At 40.4% G+C, this 18,508-nt stretch overlaps 2 protein-coding genes across 2 annotated transcripts; both read left to right on the forward strand.

The window, feature by feature from the left end:
- The first annotated feature begins 519 nt into the window (after positions 1–519).
- On the forward strand, positions 520–4,455 carry LOC135465512 (uncharacterized). The gene is made up of 4 exons (XM_064742754.1): positions 520–1,369; positions 3,559–3,737; positions 4,341–4,399; positions 4,440–4,455. Exons 1-4 carry the CDS (start codon positions 1,303–1,305, stop codon positions 4,453–4,455), a joined length of 321 nt encoding a protein of 106 aa, XP_064598824.1. The 5' UTR covers positions 520–1,302.
- On the forward strand, positions 4,443–13,146 carry LOC135461403 (cell adhesion molecule 4-like). The gene is made up of 7 exons (XM_064738476.1): positions 4,443–4,557; positions 6,447–6,734; positions 7,045–7,356; positions 8,181–8,231; positions 9,989–10,087; positions 10,325–10,364; positions 11,644–13,146. The coding sequence occupies exons 1-7, from the start codon at positions 4,455–4,457 to the stop codon at positions 11,726–11,728; spliced, it is 978 nt and encodes a 325-aa protein (XP_064594546.1). The 5' UTR covers positions 4,443–4,454; the 3' UTR covers positions 11,729–13,146.
- The last annotated feature ends 5,362 nt before the right edge of the window (positions 13,147–18,508 follow it).

An 18,508-nucleotide genomic window follows, 5' to 3' on the forward strand; every position in this document is an offset into this window, starting at 1 on the left:
TAGTGCAACGATTGATTGACCCGTATCAGTATAATGACTCGGACGGGGCGACTTACTTGCCTGCGGTAAGTCGTCTCAGTAAAGCAGCACTAAATAAAAAAGCGGTGGAAACCCGTCCTGCAACAAGGAGGCACATTACATACACTCAAAGGACTCCTTCATCGTCATATGACTGAAAAATTGTTAAGTGCGACGTTAAAGCCCAAGCACTCACTCACTCATATCAAACAAGGATAAACGCAAGGACTGTGGTGATTGTGAAGGGGAATAACTCCTGCGCTTGTTTCTAAGTAGTCATTTCTGTAAATGTAACATCAGCGACATAAATTCTTAAGACAGTTACATTATACACGGAGTTTCTAATATTAAATTCACAAGAAATGAGTTATATGACAAAAACAATGCACACTTGTGCTAAGTAATGATTGAAATATTTCTGGCACGTATTTACTTCATTTTGCATAATATATCATCATACAGACAGAAACAGGCCACAGCAGTGACATTTGGTATCTTTATTGTGAAACACACAAAAACTTTGTTGATTTTTAAAACTCAAAAGAGAGGACTTTATAGCCCATGTCAACGGCTAAAAATACACACTAGAGTAGCCTACATCCTGCAATATTCACGTGGAAAGGAAAGATATCTATTTTTAGAATGACTAATATACAGATCGCATTATTTATCCATGTCTACACTTCTACCTTAAGGCAGTGCGAGAGCTCTGTTGAAAGGGCTTGAAAGTTTACATTTCAGTTGTGTGTCTGAAGGTACATGTATACGTTATAGTACGTCATTTTACGGCAGCCTTGTAAAACATTGCAACAAATAAACAGAAACAGATATGTCTGAAGGTACATGTATACATAGTATGTCATTTTACGGCAGCCCAGTAAAATATTGCAACAAATAAACAGAAACAGATATTTCTCAAGGACAGCTTTAAATTCAATCCATTTAACTGAGCAAGGCAACTTGGTATTACAAATGCGTCACCAATCAGGCGTGACAATCTCTGCACTCCAGCCTTATAAAGCGCCGTCACTGTAAAGCTCGCTGACATATATTCTCAAATCGCACGTCACAAATAATATGAAATCCCCAGCGTACAGCTATCAATAGGTGATGTGCCAGCACAGAGACTAGAGCAGGTGTGGAACACTGGCTACCGTATAGCGGCATCTGGGCACCATTCCTAGCCTCCGGCAAGATTGTATCACAGAGACTGGCACTGGTTTATGCTGTTGTGGTCTATCGATTCCAGAATAGACCGGCAGTAGAGATAGCTGAACACGAAGGATGACAGTCACCATGTCCGGGTTGATCACACGAGCCGCTCTCTTCCTCTATATCTTCATCCTACACGGTGAGTACAGCGATCTTTCACTCAGCTAATTGCCACTGTTTTCTTGTACACAATTCGTGAATCTTTCGCTTTCATATTGGTCCAGTATGTATGTCCGCATGCCCCAATATCACAACCATACACTTCCTGGAACTGAGATAACGTCTTGCTGGATTAAAATAGTTCTAAAAATAGTTTCTCGACCCACATTATGCATTACATTACAAGTGGCGCTGGTTTTACTATTGCACATCGGAGTATAGAATATTATATTGTGTGTGCTGACGGTGACAGGTGTGTGTTGTGTGTGCAGCTGCAGAACGTACGTGTAGCCTCAGTCTTCGTCATTCTCCTGTGCAGGAGGCACATCACCAAAGAAACCAATGCTATCCCCAGGCATATACATGGATATATATGTACAACAGTATCTCTGCCTAGTTTAAATATGCAATACCCTCTGTGCACAGGTTGTCTGCGTTCTGTGGCCGTGTGCGCCTATTACTGTATACTATGCCCAATCTGATGAGATGATTTGGTCGGAGGTTTGGCTGTCTCTTACAGTATCGTCACATTTTATTATGGCCTGAAGCCGGACACTGACCAACACAGCGTCAGTTAAATAACATTGATTTTACCAATAGCCAGTGTAAGCCGTCAGTCACTGCTGGTGCTGACCTGGCCTAGTATGGTGAGCAGGGAGTTCAGCACATAGGGACAGACACAGTTCCTTCGCAATTTGGACAAACGTTAAAGAAAAAGACAACTAAATTTATTATTATGATAGGCCTATAGTTTGCTTTTGAAAAATCAGTTCTTTTATAATAAGGCCATGTATACAAGCGAGCTCTGTGTACACGGTTATGTCTCAGTTGATGTATTATTTTTGGCCAATCATATTATCTCAATTTTTAGTCTTCTGGACGACTGCTCGTGTCAGCTGCTTCCCCTTGTCAACATTTGAGCCCAGCCTCTTTGATTTACATTGATCATTAGGGAGCACTGTTCCATCGGCGATAACACACTGACATAGAGGCTGTTTAAACCACACGCATGTAATAAGACTACCTACACCACACGCATGTAATAAGACTACCTACACCACACGTATGTAATAAGTCTACTTACACCACACCCATGTAATAAGCCTACCTACACCACATGTATGTAATATGTCATGCACTACATGTAAGGGGTCTCCATGGCTAAGAGGGTTAGCGGCGCAATGACCCAGGAGCCTCTCACCAATGCGGTCGTTGTGAGTTGAAGTCCAGCTCATGCTGGATCCCTCTCCGGCTGTACATGGGAAGATGTGCCAGCATCCTGCTGATGGCCGTGGGTTTCCATCCACAATAATGCTGGCCGCCGTCGAATAAGTGAAATATTCTTGAGTATGGCGTAAAGCACCAGTCAAATAAATAAAATAAATAAATACACCACATGTATGTAATAGGCCTACCTGTACCACATGTATTTAATAGGCCTACCTACACCACATGTGTGTAATAGGCCTGTATACACCACGCGCCTGTAATAGGCCTATACTTACACCACATTATGTAATAGGCCTACATAGCAAGAAGGGAGTAATTAATAGTTATATTACTGACCATGTATCGTGCACCAGTATATACTGTGTGAGTTGCATGTCTAAGATAAGACAGGGAGGCTGGAGAAGAAGAGAACTACAGTGCTGTGTGTTTTACCTCTGATAAGACTTTCATAAAGCCTTGAGAGAGAAATGATAGTGAATATAACGTAAATATCAAATTACTTCAATTACTTTTAATGAAACCGTAGAATGGCGTAATGGATTCCTCTCTAGAATAATAATCTATGTGCGTTGTTCTAGTATGTGAAGAGTAATAACAAGCAGTTATTGCTCATATTTTCTGGAACTACATGAAGTCTGAACTCTAGTCAGAGGCTGGACAGCAGAAAACGATGAACCCAACGTTTACTCAGACCCACTGGTCAGATTTAAGGTGGTGGGAAGAGGGAGGGGAGGAGGCATTGCCAGTATAGAAGAGTGAGCTGTCACCATTCCAGTGAGAGGATATTTGAGAGTCTGGCCAAATGTTATCAATGTGGTGAATATGGTAATGCTGGCTTGAGGGATCGATACGAAGATCTGACACAGGGGCAGCTGGGTGATAATGAAACCGAAATCCTGTTAGCTGTCTGTGTGATCATTATGCCTCTCTGTTCCCTAGATTCTGTAGTAATGGGAGCCGTGATAGTGAGTGCCCCATCCCCCCTGGTAGGACGTGTCCACAAGGATAGCATCCCCCTGGAGTGTACATTCTGGAGCACGGACGGTACAGAAGTTGTGGCGACGATGACGTGGACAAAACAGACCGTCCATGGACGCAAGTTCCGACAACTTTTGGAGGTACGTCCATCTGCAACTCAAGCTTAAGCTGTTTGTGGAAAGTGTCATACGTTAGATATGTCATTCGCCGTTTTCATTGTCATACTACATTTTACAAAGATTTTAAGCCCGTTCGACGTTTTTCTGTAGTTGATCCGTAACGTGTCTGCACTGCTGTGAAATTAAGTTACATGTCCCTGCAGCAGTCTTTCTGACGCATTGCCTTCTTAATACGAGCTACCGTGTATTCTCACGACTAACACAGTTTTTATATCAGGTTGATGACTTCGTAGAGATGGCCGCCTCGAGGTATACTAAAACCCTGAAGTGTAGGCTTGTTTGCATATACATGTACATGACAAGATGAGGTGAAATAAAAATGCAACATTCTTATGAAGTAATGTCAGACTTGAACACGTCACCGTGTAATGACACCACTTTCAGATCAGTTTGAACTACAATTACCACAACGTGGTTTTCGCTGCAAGTGCGTGTTAATCTACAAAGCCAATTTCATGCATGCTTGCCCATAATTATATCGACCCTAGCCTCAATGTCACCAGTGTTTTCTGCCCACCGTGTGGTGACTATACTGCCTGTTGTTTTCGGAATTGTCTTACACAGGTACAAATTCCCATGTCAGATGATGCAGATGTCCGCTATAGAGACTCGTCTCTCATTCAGCGCTCCAATTTGTCTATGACGACCGGAATTGATGGAAAGACAACAGTTCGTCTGATGATAATCCCCACCTGTACGGATGAGGGATTATACAGATGTTCCGTTACAGTGCCAGGTGTGACCAACCCACCCACAGCACTGGTCAATGTCACGCTGCTAGGTAAGTTATAGACAGAACTGTACAGAAAATATACAGGTGGTCCGTTACAGTGCCAGGTGTGACCGACCCACCCACAGCACTGGTCAATGTCACGCTGCTAGGTAAGTTATAGACAGAACTGTACAGAAAATATACAGATGTTCCGTTACAGTGCCAGGTGTGACCGACCCACCCACAGCACTGGTCAATGTCACGCTGTTAGGTAAGTTATAGACAGAACTGTACAGAAAATATACAGGTGGTCCGTTACAGTGCGAGGTGTGACCCACCCACGACTTAGGTCAGTGTCACGCACCTAGATAAGTTATAGACAGAACTGTACAGGGTGCCAGGTGTGACGGAACCATCCAGGTCACATGTCATTGCCACGCTACTAGGAAACTATTACACATAGACTCACCACTCAATACGTCCATCGACATTGAAAATCACAAAGATCTGAATAAATAACAGAATTTGCATTTCATTTTCTGATTTTTGTTACAAAAGTTAGCCACACACAAAAAGAAGCAATCAACGGTTTCGAATATCTTGGATTTAAATTTCTAATTTGCCATAAATGATTTGAAAGCTGTAATAAACTGTAAATAAACAAATACATGATAATAATAATAACTATAACTGGTGTAAATAACAACATCTGGTTTAAACGCGAAAGATATACATGTACAAGCTAAACAGTATACACGCTTTGGTAAATCATCATTTGACTTGTTTTAATGTATTTATATTAAGATGAGAGCTCACTTCATTTGTGGATAGAAATGACGAATATGCCCACAGGGCAAATGTAGTTACGTTGTTTAAATTTTTAATTAAAATGCTCACATGGGTTATGTCGGTCGCACTGTTACTGGAGGGTTAAAAAAACAGATTAAAAGTATGAGCCATTTCATGTTTGTCAGCTCTGTAAGGTGTTCCATTTGATGTAATGCAGATACCTGGAGAGTACACTTAAAAAATCATCATTAATTTTAACATGAAATCTGTTGTCTGAGTGATGCTAGAATGTATTCTGTTATAATATTCAACATAATGTCCTGTTAGCGTAATAGAATATTTGTGTTGAATTAATAGAAAATGTGTATGATATTTAACAGAATAAACTGCTGCAATACCAGAATACATTGAAGCATCACTTAGAAAACTGTCTTTTTGAGTGTAGTCCATTGTAAATTGCCATCTGTAGGTGGATGATGTCAGCACACGTGACTAGTGCTTTGCCTGCATAGTATAGGTCATTAACCCATTGCTCGAAATAGACGATAGTCGTTTGTCTGCGACATTCAGTGTTGTAGCTATACATATACAAAATATCTAGCTTGCAGACACCTGGATGGCTTGTAAATACATGCATGTGTTAGCTCAATAATACGCATTTGCTTCAGTCACTCAAGGCTAGGACAATTCACGAAGCCTTTATTTGGTTAATGCGTAACTGGATTCGTAATTTCACGTAGTACGCGTGTTAGTTGAAAATTAAACATCAGCCGCTATTATTAAACGATAGAAAAATAATGTGTTTATCTGGTGGTTGTGTACGACTAGATTTGTGATTACCGTATGTGTATGGCACGATGGACATTGTGTGAGACCCGTAATTCACTGACATATGGATGCAGGGGTCGAGGACAGTACATATTTATAACTCTAAGCCTAGTGATCTATTCAGTCGAAATCAGAGCTACGTTAATATGTATATATTGGGCCTCAGCCAACAGTAATGTATTCTGTCCCCAATAACACCAGTAACAACGAGAACAAAACATTTAGGACTTCAGTAAGATTCCCAAAGAAGCCGTCAGAGCTATTTCCAAAATGGAATAGTGTAGACAAGTTATTTATATTATAATTTCCACGTTTGCTAATCATTCTTGTGACGTTTGCAGAAAACCCGGAAGTATTTTCCTTGACACAGCTTGGCGAGTTCCGCTGCATGGCAGCTCTGGGGAACCCTGCTGGACGTCTCCAATGGGTGATGGTCAGACGCAAAGGAAACAGACTAAGAAACATCACCATGGGGGGCATGACATCACAGCAGGAGAGTAGTAACTACTGCTACCCTGTCAGCAAGAGCATCCTTCATGTTGACGTCACAGGCAATGACGAAAAAATCATTTGCAAGGTTACCAGGGGAACGACAACATCGTCCCGCGAGTTGGCCATTTCGGTGCCATGTAGGTATAAACAGAGGCATATAACACTGATATCGACAAACCAAACATTAGGGATAGTAATAAAGTAATAAAAACATTGGCTAACAAACACAATCAGTTTTCCTAAGAATTTATATTTGGTTTTCCCATCGTAATGAATATATGTGGAGCATACACCGTAGTTCTTAATTATGTCATTCTGTACATCATATCATAGATATAAATGTACATATTAGATAGCGTATTGTTATACTAACTATCTACCAGAAATTTAATTTAATTTGCCACAAAACTGCTTATAAAGGCCATGTAATAATTTGGTTTATTACAGTCCCTGTCAGGAACGTCAAAATTTTCAGCAACATTGGAGGCAAAGAAATGGCATATTGGGTAAAAGACATGGCTGCGTACAGTGGAGATGCTGTAATTCTGAATTGCTCCGCCAAGGGGCGCCCCGCACCAGACTATACATGGCGCCTATGGCGGGAAAATGCGTGGGTCACGATGAACACATCCGGGCGGTCAGCGCTTGTCATTGATGGCATCTCGAAAAACACATCGGGAAAATACAGCTGTACCGCAGAAAACAGGGTGGGCGGAGCAGTCCACAGCCATTCAAAAGAAATATATTTATCTGTAAAAGGTAATATAAATATTGATTTCAAAACCAGGGTAAAAGTTGTGTCAAACTTACTTTTCTCTAAATAACTTCAATCCAGAAGGAAACTATAATTTAAAGCATGATATATAGTATATTCCACAGTTTTGATTATATTTCTCCTGTTTATTTGCCACTAATGTCTCTTCATATATGACATAGAGGGTAGTGAATTATCGTAGAATATCGGTAATAAAACCTGCTAATATAACACTTAAAAGTGTGTGTGCGTGTCTGCATGTGTGTGATGAGCTGGTGGAGTTGGAGGTAAGTTTATCTTACGATATCGCTCTCAGATCTTATGGGCATATCACAAGTATGGTACGTATCTCAAGGCCTCAGCAATGGGACTTGTTGCTGCTCCAAGCTCTAGTATGGTACGTATCTTAAGGCTTAAGCAATGGGACTTGTTGCTGCTCTATCTCAAGTATGGTACGTATCTCAAGGCGCCAGCAATGGGACTTTTTGATGCTTCACCTCTAGTATGGAACGTATCTCCAGGCGTCAGCAATCGGGCTTTTTGCCGCTCCAAGCTCTAGTCAGGAACGTGTCCCAAGGCATCCGTAATATCACTTTTGCTGCTCCAAGCTCTAGTATGGTGCCTATCTTAAGGCATCAGCAATGGGACTTTTTGCTGCTCCAAACTCTAGTATGGTAGGTATTTTAAATCCTAAGGTGTCCCTCGGGGCACATCTTTATATACCAGATACTGGTCTCGGATTATTGCCTATGTTATACACGTGAAGGCACAGAGTAAAGTTAATTAGGTCCTGTATATAACGTCATTACATTTTGGTTTTGATCTTCAGGAAGACTAGAAGATGTGACACATGCCACGCCTAAGACCAAGACATCTCCACGTAAGTATGGGGTATTCTACGGTGTGCAAATGTACATATTAAATAGAGGTGACCTTTCAAACAACATCGCGTGTGTCAAGCACGTTTACCTCCCCGAATAATATTATTTCATGCCATCATTTCTACAAATTGAAATTGGTGAACTATCGGAATTTCCTTCAGTGATAAATCTGTTCTTTCGCACTGTTTATAGATATCACTTTTTTTATTTACATTTTTGTTATTTTACACTCAGATACCATGACGTGGAAAAAGAAACATTTATTTCATGACATTCCAAGCTGAGCTTGGCAGTATGAGGTCATAATTCATGTACAGTATACTTTTACATTCCTACGTCAGGCAACGAGACAAGACGTCACACATACGTAGACTTGAAATGTCTAGGTCAACTGCAATGGCCTAGGCTTGTCCTTGATTACTGCAAAATGCATGACCTCTGCGGAGGGAGTGAAAGAGAATGGCAGCATGACATATGCCATTTTTACTTCTTTTTCTTACTTTCATAGGGGTAGAATAGATTTAACCATCTTCGTCTTGGTGTTAGTTGTGTAACCCGATACCGGTGATCTCTTCTGCTCATTCTCGAGATTTGACTCTACTAAACAAGAGTCACCGGTATCGGGTTACACAACAAATACCGCTACGGCGTTGTTAAACTCTAAACATGACTTAGATAGACACATCCTAGTTGTAGCCTTTATAGGCCTGTGTAATTGTCATGATGAAGAATTGTGCATTATGCAGTGCTATATATTTAGTATTTACTTTAAGTGATAATGTTTATGTTGGGTTTTACAAAGGCCAACAGTTGTATCAGCATCACGTGGAGTTTCTGTGATATGGCGATGGAATGATATCTGCTGTTCTTGGAAGAACGAACCTATAAGCAATTCATAAATCCTTCCTCGACCTTAGTTGTGAATACTACTATCTTACGTTTTGCGGAATATACATTAACTTTCTATCGACTGATTTTGTTTATTTATTTATTTATTTCATTGGTGTTTTACACCGTAATCAAGAATATTTCACGTATACGACGTGAATTACGACAACCAACATTATGGTGAGAGGAAACTGGGCGGAGCGTGGGGGAAACCCACGGCCATCCGGAGGTTGGTTGGAAACCCTCCCACATACGGCCATGGGCTGGACTTGAACTCACAGCGTTTGCATTAGTGAGAGGCTCCTGGGCCATTGTGCCGGGCGAGCACTCTAACCACTTCGGCCCCTCCAACGATGGAAGTAAGTACTATGTCATTGTGTCAATCAAGCACAGTGTCAACATCGTCCCTATTATGAATCAAAGAGCCCTGTTCAGATAAAATACTTAATACCCGCTTTTCATGTTCAGTACGTGTTTTTCAGCATTGTTGATACCATCCTATTATAATTATCTCTGTTGTTTTGCAGATACCATCCTTATGATAATTATCTTTGTTATCTTGCACATACCATCCTTATGGGCATTGTCTTTATTGTCTTGCAGATACCGTCATTTTGAGCATTATATTTATGTTTTGCAGATGCCATCAGTATTATCATTGTCTTGGTAGTCTTGCAGAAACCATCCTTATGATCATTATATTTCCTGTCTTGCAGATGCCATCCTTATGATCGTTATTTTTCCTGTCTTGCAGATGCCATGCTGGCTATCATTATCCCTCTTGTCTTGCAGATGCTAATATTATGATCGTTATCTTTGTTGCCTTGCAGATACCATCATCATGATCATTATCTTTATTGTCTTGCAGATACCATCATTATGATCATTATATTTGTTGGGGTTGTCGTTGTTGTCACCACTGTCGGCGTCTGTGTATTAATATACTGCACCATGATCAAGCGGAGGGGTAAGTTGACGTCCATCGGAACTCCCTACCAGCTGCTAAGTTTTACCAAACAAAACTTCTTATATATTAATTGTACTTATAATTTGCGGATGTTTTAAATGTAAGATTTTCATGCACTGACTTCCAAGGCATTTATTTTTTATATTCTCTGGATTAGTCATAAATCTATAAAACTCCCATACACGTCGTCGCTTGATTGTTAGCACTTGACGTTCGGTTTAAAATTCTGTGTTTCAGCGAAAAGAAGACGAAAACCAATCAGCAGTGTAGAACTAGAGTAAGTATCATTTAAACAAATCTGTGCTGGTACCTGTTTAGTTGTTGTTGTTGTTGGTGGTGGTGAAGACACATACTCGTGCAAGGCTAAAGTGTAAAACATAGAAGAAAGTGTCTTTGATTAAAGCTATGCCGTTTTCCCTACCACATCGCAGGCCAACTTTCATGAATTACTACAAATTGGTTTCTTCATGAAGATGTTATTGTTATGAACTGTAAGTGATACATTAGGAGTGATGTGATCTTAACCAGATCTTTACCAGATCACATCAACAGCTTCGGGCTTTCCCTGTCACATAGTGTTAGTTCCACAAGATAGTGTGTTCCGTTCTCTGACTCACTCATTCTATTAATCACCGTAAGGTTTTCCTGCCCATGACTCACTGGCTCATATTTTACTGATTGTAATGTGTTTCAAGCTCTGACTTAATACTGTGGTGTGTTTCTTGCTCTGACAATACAGCGGTGTGTTTCTTGCTCTGACAATACTGTAGTGTGTTTCTTGCTCTGACAATATTGTAGTGTGTTTCTTGCTCTAAGTTACTGTAGTATGTTCCTTTCTCTGAGTCACTGTAGTGTGTTTCTGTCTCTGACTTACTGTGGTTTGTTCCTTTCTCTGACTTACTGTGGTGTGTTTCTTTCTCTGACTTACTGTCGTGTGTTTCTTGCTCTGAATTACTGCAGTGTGTTTTTGCACTGACTTAACATAATGTATTCCTTGCTCTGATTCACTATAGTGTGTTTGTTGCTCTGATTCACTGTAGTGTGTTTGTTGCTCTGATTCATTGTAGTGTGTTTGTTGCTCTGATTTATTATAGTGTATTTGTTGCTCTGATTCACTATAGTGTGTTTGTTGCTCTGATTCACTATAGTGTGTTTGTTGCTCTGATTCACTATAGTGTGTTTATCTGATTCACTGTAGTGTGTTTGTTGCTCTGAATCACTGTAGTGTGTTTGTTGCTCTGATTCACTGTAGTGTGTTTGTTGCTCCGATTCACTGTAGTGGGTCTCCATTCTGGCCCACTGTAGTGTGTTTCCGTTCTGACTCATTTGCTTTTCTCAACTTTTTTTTTGTTCCATTATTTCTTAACATTCAAAATATTACTATAATACCGACTTTATCTATTCTGCATCTATGGTAAGTTTAGAACATAGATATGTACTGGTGGTAACATAAGGCCACACATTCGTTGTAGCAAACATGGTGGAGGGAGTACTGTTACAATAATGCCTTACTGTTGTCTTACTCACCAGCTTGCCGTCATTTCTTTTTCTCACAGATATCAGCCTGTCGTCAGAAGACCTTCTCGTCGCTTCTCCAGCGATCTCGTGCCCCCAAGGGCTCGAGATGATTTTAGAATATGATCTGTGGGACAGTTAGCAGTACAAGCTGCTTCGTGTTGTCAGTGGAACCGTCTTTGACCACCGGCTGTGCTGAAACTTTAAACATTCCCATGAGATGAGATCCCATTCAGATAACATTACGTGTGACACGTGGCGAACGTTAACGACATGGAACATGCATGTATTTTCGTTGGAAACTATGTGATAGAAGTTTGTTCGTTAGTTTGATGTTGTTTTTTTTTTATCATATTTGCATGGATAAGTGTGATATATTGTTATCCTCCTAAACTTGGCCTTTGTTATAGTGACGTATAATTACGAGACAATGTATACAGTTGGGACTGTGTTAAAGTGACGTATAATTACGAGACAATGTATACAGTTGGGACTGTGTTAAAGTGACGTATAATTACGAGACAATGTATACAGTTGGGACTGTGTTAAAGTGACGTATAATTACGAGACAGGTTATACAGTTGGGACTTTCTTAAAGTGACGTATAAATACGAGACAATGTATACAGCTTGGACTTTGTTAAAGTGACGTATAAATACGAGACAATGTATACAGCTTGGACTTTGTTAAAGTGACGTATAATTACGAGACATTGTATGCAGTTGGGACTTTGTTGAAGTGACATATGCTATCGCCGGCTAATGTGACGCATATATTACTGTCAGGGTATGCAATAGCAGACAATCATTGACGTTAGGCACATTTGCTATGTTAATTTAACCATGATTTATTGTACTAACGCTGTCAGATTTTGTAGAGTCTGAGGGACATTTTTAGAAATATGTTTTTTGTACTTTGTTCACGAACAGCTTAATGGAGCACGATGAAAATCTTCCTCTGTTGCTTGTCTTCCACTTCTGCATGCTGAAAGCAAATACTTTCAAATTACATACAGCATATTTGTACATTGATAACTCTTTAGGCAAGTTCCTAATATTGATTGCTAGCTGGCTAGATTCATGCCCATTATATAGAAGTTTGCATCACTCACCAAGCCTCACATTTTCATCAGTCCATACACATGCGTACTAGACGAGTTTTGTGATTGTGCGATCTATATGTGTAAAAGTTTTCCGTATTACTGGTGGGTTTCAAGTAAGAATGGCTCTGGAATCGAGATTGTATCCATTCAAGCCCATGAAGAATATTTATTACAAATTTATTATCAACACCCATGTTAATTTTGCCATATCACATGCACGTCCAGGAGAACATTTGTGCGCGCGGACGCTACATTCACGCATTCACATATATTCACACAGAACATTGCTTTCACTCACTCACGCGGAACGCTACATTCACACAGGACATTAACCTCACGCATTTACACATTCACATTACATTCATACCAGGACGCTACATTCACACAAGAACGAAACATTCACACATTCACACAACAATAATACATTCACACACTCACGCTGTTACTAATTCATGCCAGGTCACTACTCTCGGACTGAGGTGTTCTTCATACTGATTGTTTTCTTCTATTGTAGTTACGACATTAACCAACGAATTTCCTCTCAACTGTCTTTTTAATTTGTAGCCCGGGGAAATTAGTGCAAACATCATCAAACAATTACAGTTGCAATGAAGTCACCACCCTTCAGGTAACATGATTCCGTGCTTGAAAGTGACTGTGTGAGTTGTCATCTAAAATGAACTGGGTATTGGTTCGTGCTGCCTGCACAAAGCCCTCCATCAAAGGATGTCACATGTGTCTTACCATCTTTACTGTGTGAAATCCATTATCTGTGCGCTTCTGTAACTTGACGTGGAGCTCATGCTGGCTTCCTCTCCGGCCGTACGTGAGAATGTCTCAGCAACCTGCGGATGGTCCAGGGTTTCCCATGGGCTCTGCCCGGTTTCCACCCATCATAATGTTTGCCGCCGTCGTATAAGTGAAATATTGAGTACGGCGTAAAACACCAATCAAATAAATAAATAAATAAATAAATAACTTGACGTGGAAGTCTTCAAGGGAGCTAACTCTCAAAGACATCCATCCTCATGTTTGACATTTTATTGTACTTCGAGAGAAAGATGTGGTGGGCAGTGCAGTTCAACATTGTCTCTCAAAAGCAATCCATTGTAAAGTGAATACTTATAAACGTTTGGTATATTTCTTCATTGTTTATATTGTATTAACTACGAATAAAGAAGTCGTTAGGCTAAATGACTGCTAATTCTCTTAATTATTTCTAGTCACTTAGAAGACAACCCGCTTACGGCCATGGGGTGGAGGGTTCAAACCCGCTTGTTTGGATGTGGCTTAATGTGAAGAGGTTTATGAGTTGGCCAGCGATGTGAGGTGGTTTTATCCGCGCTTTCTCCGTTCTCATTCTCTCAAAAACCTGTCCACCGTTCCATACGATAAATATACTTGAATACTACATAAAGACAATCAAATAAATAAATGTTATTGCCCATTGACTTATTGCCATATCCAGTGCATCTTTCCAGTCAAATTGTCCGCGCTGGTTTTTCGCCCAGGCAATGATTTGCATAACCTACTGTTTTGGCGTGTTTTTTGAACTTGTTTCCCCCCGGGATCTGTCCGGTTTCCCCCACAATATAACTGGCCGTCGTCGTATAAGTGAAATATTCTTGAGTACTGCATAAAACATCAATCAAACAAATAAATAAATTCATGAACATGACCAGGATGACTTTCTTCTGGGAGGGGGTCGTCACATACCATGAGCCTTGTCTGACAGACTTTATCGTGGGAGGGAATCGGTCACAAGTCATGAGCATTGGCAGGATGGCCTCGTGGGAGGGAGTTCGTCACATGTCATGAACATTGCTATACTGTATCGTGGGAGGGAATCAGTCACACATGACGTGAACACTGGCAGACTGACTTTTTCGTGGGAGAGAATCCGTCACATGTCATGAACATTGCTATACTGTATCGTGAGAGGGAATCAGTCACACATGACGTGAACACTGGCAGACTGACTTTTTCGTGGGAGGGAATCCGTCACATACCATGAAGATTGCTATACTGACTTTATCGTGAGAGGGAGTCAGTCACACATGATGTGAACACAGCCAGACTGGCCTGTGAGGGAGTCAGCCACATGACGTGGACATAGCAAGACTGACCTTTTCGTGGGAGGAGGGAATCCGTCACATGTCATGAACATTAGCGGGCAAATGTTACCTTTGAGGGGAGGGGGGGGGGGTTTTAAAGTCGTACTCAACAATTTTTCAGTCATATGACGGCGAAGGAATCCTTAGGGTGCATGTGCCATGTAATGTGCCTCCTTGTAGCACGACGGATTTCCACCGCTCTTTTATCTAGTGCTGCTTCACTGAGACGACTTACCGAAGGCAAGTAAGCCGGCCCGCCCGGGCCATTATACTGATACGGGCCAACCAGTCGTTGCACTATCCCCTTCATGCTGAGCGCCAAAGTCTTAGGTGTGACCCGATCAAGGATTGATCCTGGATCTACCCGTCCAGAAGCGGACGCTCTACGAACTGTGCTATCCGAGCCGGTCCACCTTGGGTGAGATCCCCATTTGTATTGAGCATTATCAGATAGACCTTACCGTGGGAGCGTGTCCTATCGAGGAAGGAAATCCACCTTAAACGGATGCATATTAAACACTCACTCACTGGCTGACAGTGGAGATAAACCCTGGAGCCACGTTTGAAGAAAGTTGTCATTCGCCTGGACGCCTATCTCCCACACCAGCCAATCAGAAACTATTCTGTATTCTGTACTCATCATCGTGTTGTAACATGAGCGTTGCTCCACAGTCCTATCACAGGAGAGTGTCCAACCTGTAACTAATATGATGCAGGTACACAATAGCTCATCGCCAGACTAATTAAGTACATACCATTTCGAGGTCAAAATCATGTTTTCTTTTATAAGAAAACGGATTTGAGCACAATTATTTCTCGATGACGTACTTCGGCGCATTAATACATTCGCCATTATATTCATAATGAATGCACCCTAACTTGCATCACGGGCACCAAACCTCATATGGAAATGGAAAGACATGTGACCTGTCTGGCTATACCATCCAGCGTTTGAAAATAAAAAAATCCAGGAACAACAAGTATATATAGGTCCTATGTTACACACATACAACTACACCACCATAACAGGTGTATACATGTATATTCTACTCTAAAGCCTAAAGAAACGATTACCAGATTGGACACTTTTGGAAAAGTAGATGTTTCTGGGTCGGTTGTTTTCGATACACGTCCATGCCGAGCGTGCAGCATATATTTTGACATTTTCAAGTAACAGATAGATAATGTTTAAAATGTCACACTGGAATATTTTAGACAGTTGTGACATGAATACTCCCAGCAGAGCTGCGCAATAGGCACGTTAACGCTACGTTACATTTGTGTAAACATGAATAATTAATGCAACTTATCGTCATATTCACGCTAAATGCTGCTGCGAGTATTGGCTTGTTTTTCCAATTTGTTGTTCTCTCTCTTTATTAATTTTCTTCAAATTCACACACCGCCGATCTTGTCAAAACGATTATGTCAGTTTTACAATTTTGTAAATTACATTTTTTTTCTATTCAGGACAATTGCCGATAGATGTACGTTCAATCTCAGATGAGTTTACATGCTTATAATATACTCTCCCCTAGAATAACACAATCTGCGGAGCTCCTGGGTCTGTCCCCTACCCTCATGACGCACATTCAGCGCGCACCTGTCACTTAGGCCACTCACCCAGAAAAACGTCCCCACATATATCAACTTGGACTGTTCATTAGCTGAGGGCATCTCTATTTTGTCGTCCCCAGCATAGATAAAAATGACACTCCTTATTCACTCCTGATTTTAAGTAAGTTTTAATTACTTTTAAGAATTACTTCTCCGGGATATTGTGAAATCGGGTGAATATGTTGTCAGCGCCTGGCAGTGAATGGTTAATCATGTCCACAGATCTCGAATTGACCCGAATACCTCTGGAGGACGGCTATTCCCTTCAGCCATAGTATTAGCCGTGTGTATACACATAGCAGTATCATAAAAGAGTAAACCTGTTCCAAGCTTCACCATGTTCACACCAGCGTGAACATCATGCACAGATACGCCTACATTTCAGAATAAGATCCACTTTATAGCGACTGTTGTTTGCACATCGTTTCATGTTTGTGCAGATATCTTTCTGGGGGCAATATGTTGCTGCTATCCTTGGCTTATCTGTCGAGGCAAAGGAAATGAGTGACACGCGCATGATATAATTTATAATTTCTTTATATGATCGGTATTTTACGCCGTACTCTACATTACGTTGCATGGTCAGGGACATACCGTTTCATTTCAGACCTACCTGAAGTGACATGGTCTCTACGAATGCTTTTGGGGACGTCAGTGGCATTTTTCGATCTAAGCTGATGTCCTCGTTTGTTCATTTCCCCCTATCGATACTTTTCTGTATATAACTTTTACTTTTAAAGTATTGGTTGATATGGCCGTTTCCCTTTCAAATCTAACAAATTAATCAGACGATAATTCCAGAAGCGTGCTCGAGCTTGAAATATTTGCTAAGGAAAGCATGATTCTGGGCGAAACTGTTAATGCTCCTAACTGAAGGGTCCTCGGTAAATTATCTTTAATTAGGAGACAACTAAACAGTTAATACCATCAAAATATGTGACAATATGTGATGTGTTTTTTAGATTTTTTTACCGAGAAAACTGCATGTTAATCCATGAAAATGTAATATGGGCTTTATCGACATTATGATTAGTTGTATTCAATTTTGTTTTCGTTATATCATGTCCCCCCCCCCACCTCTCCCACAGTAATCTGTGTATAATGTCAGATAAACCGTTTCCAAGGTATAAAATTACAAGACTAGAATTCCAAACAATACAGCTTAGGGTGAAAGGCCATTCCACATCATTAAAAAAATGGCCAACACATACAACCATAGTATCTGAATCTGACAATGGTCTAACAGATAGTAAACATAGTATTCATAGTGCGAGATGCAGTTTTCATTGGTGCTTTTGAATACCTATTCTCTTTTTGTTTGTTTATTTATTTTTATGTTCGTTTTGTTTTGTTTTCAGCCTGCGTTATATTTTAATGACTCTTCATTAAACATGTATTGGTCAGTATTTGATAATGTCGAGTTTTCAAAGGGGCAAACAAGTTTTTTTTTCAACTTCATATTTGACGGATATTTTTGGTTATATTATCAGTTTATAGTATTGAACTACGTGACTTTAATAGTGCACACAAATCACGTACATAATTTTAACTAATTTTCCACCTTTAGCGCTACTACTAACTGGCATAAAATGTCATCTCCATCACGAAATGGATACACATATTGCGGTCGTCTTAAATCTATACATCTTTGCTCTACGTTTTAGAAATCGTTGCAATTTTATCTTTAGTTTCACAGTGAAAGCTTGAACATCAAGTCTGGCTTCCAAAATCTAATTAAAAGACAAAAAGTGAAAATCTAGCGATATGTTCTGTTACAAAATGACAACAAGCTGTGAAATAATCCATTTCACTGCCGACTGTCACTTCAGAAATGTGCAACGATCAACCTTATGTTTAATTTTCAAAAGCCTGCTGACATGTCTATCTTAAAAAGGTTAGATGTTGCCTTATTTACAGGACATGGTTATTATATCAAGGAAAACCTGTCGCCTGACACAGGTGACATGCTGTCATTGAGATGACAGTTAATAACAAAAGGCAAAGTCTCAGTAGCTATTTGAACTGACTTAATGCTCTGGAATGAAATTAAGCAGTGGCAACGACATTGGTGTG

Source organism: Liolophura sinensis, chromosome 1, assembly GCF_032854445.1.
Source record: "Liolophura sinensis isolate JHLJ2023 chromosome 1, CUHK_Ljap_v2, whole genome shotgun sequence".
NCBI lineage: Eukaryota > Metazoa > Mollusca > Polyplacophora > Chitonida > Chitonidae > Liolophura > Liolophura sinensis.

Bases quoted from the DNA above. Each gene is read 5' to 3' on its own strand.
- LOC135465512 (XM_064742754.1), top strand. From the start codon at position 1,303: ATGACAGTCACCATGTCCGGGTTGATCACACGAGCCGCTCTCTTCCTC. The intron at 1,370-3,558 runs GTGAGTACAGCG...TCTGTTCCCTAG, and splicing joins CTATATCTTCATCCTACACG to ATTCTGTAGTAATGGGAGCC. The intron at 3,738-4,340 runs GTACGTCCATCT...TGTCTTACACAG, and splicing joins AGTTCCGACAACTTTTGGAG to GTACAAATTCCCATGTCAGA.
- LOC135461403 (XM_064738476.1), top strand. From the start codon at position 4,455: ATGATAATCCCCACCTGTACGGATGAGGGATTATACAGATGTTCCGTT. The intron at 8,232-9,988 runs GTAAGTATGGGG...ATTGTCTTGCAG, and splicing joins TAAGACCAAGACATCTCCAC to ATACCATCATTATGATCATT. The intron at 10,365-11,643 runs GTAAGTATCATT...TTTTTCTCACAG, and splicing joins ATCAGCAGTGTAGAACTAGA to ATATCAGCCTGTCGTCAGAA.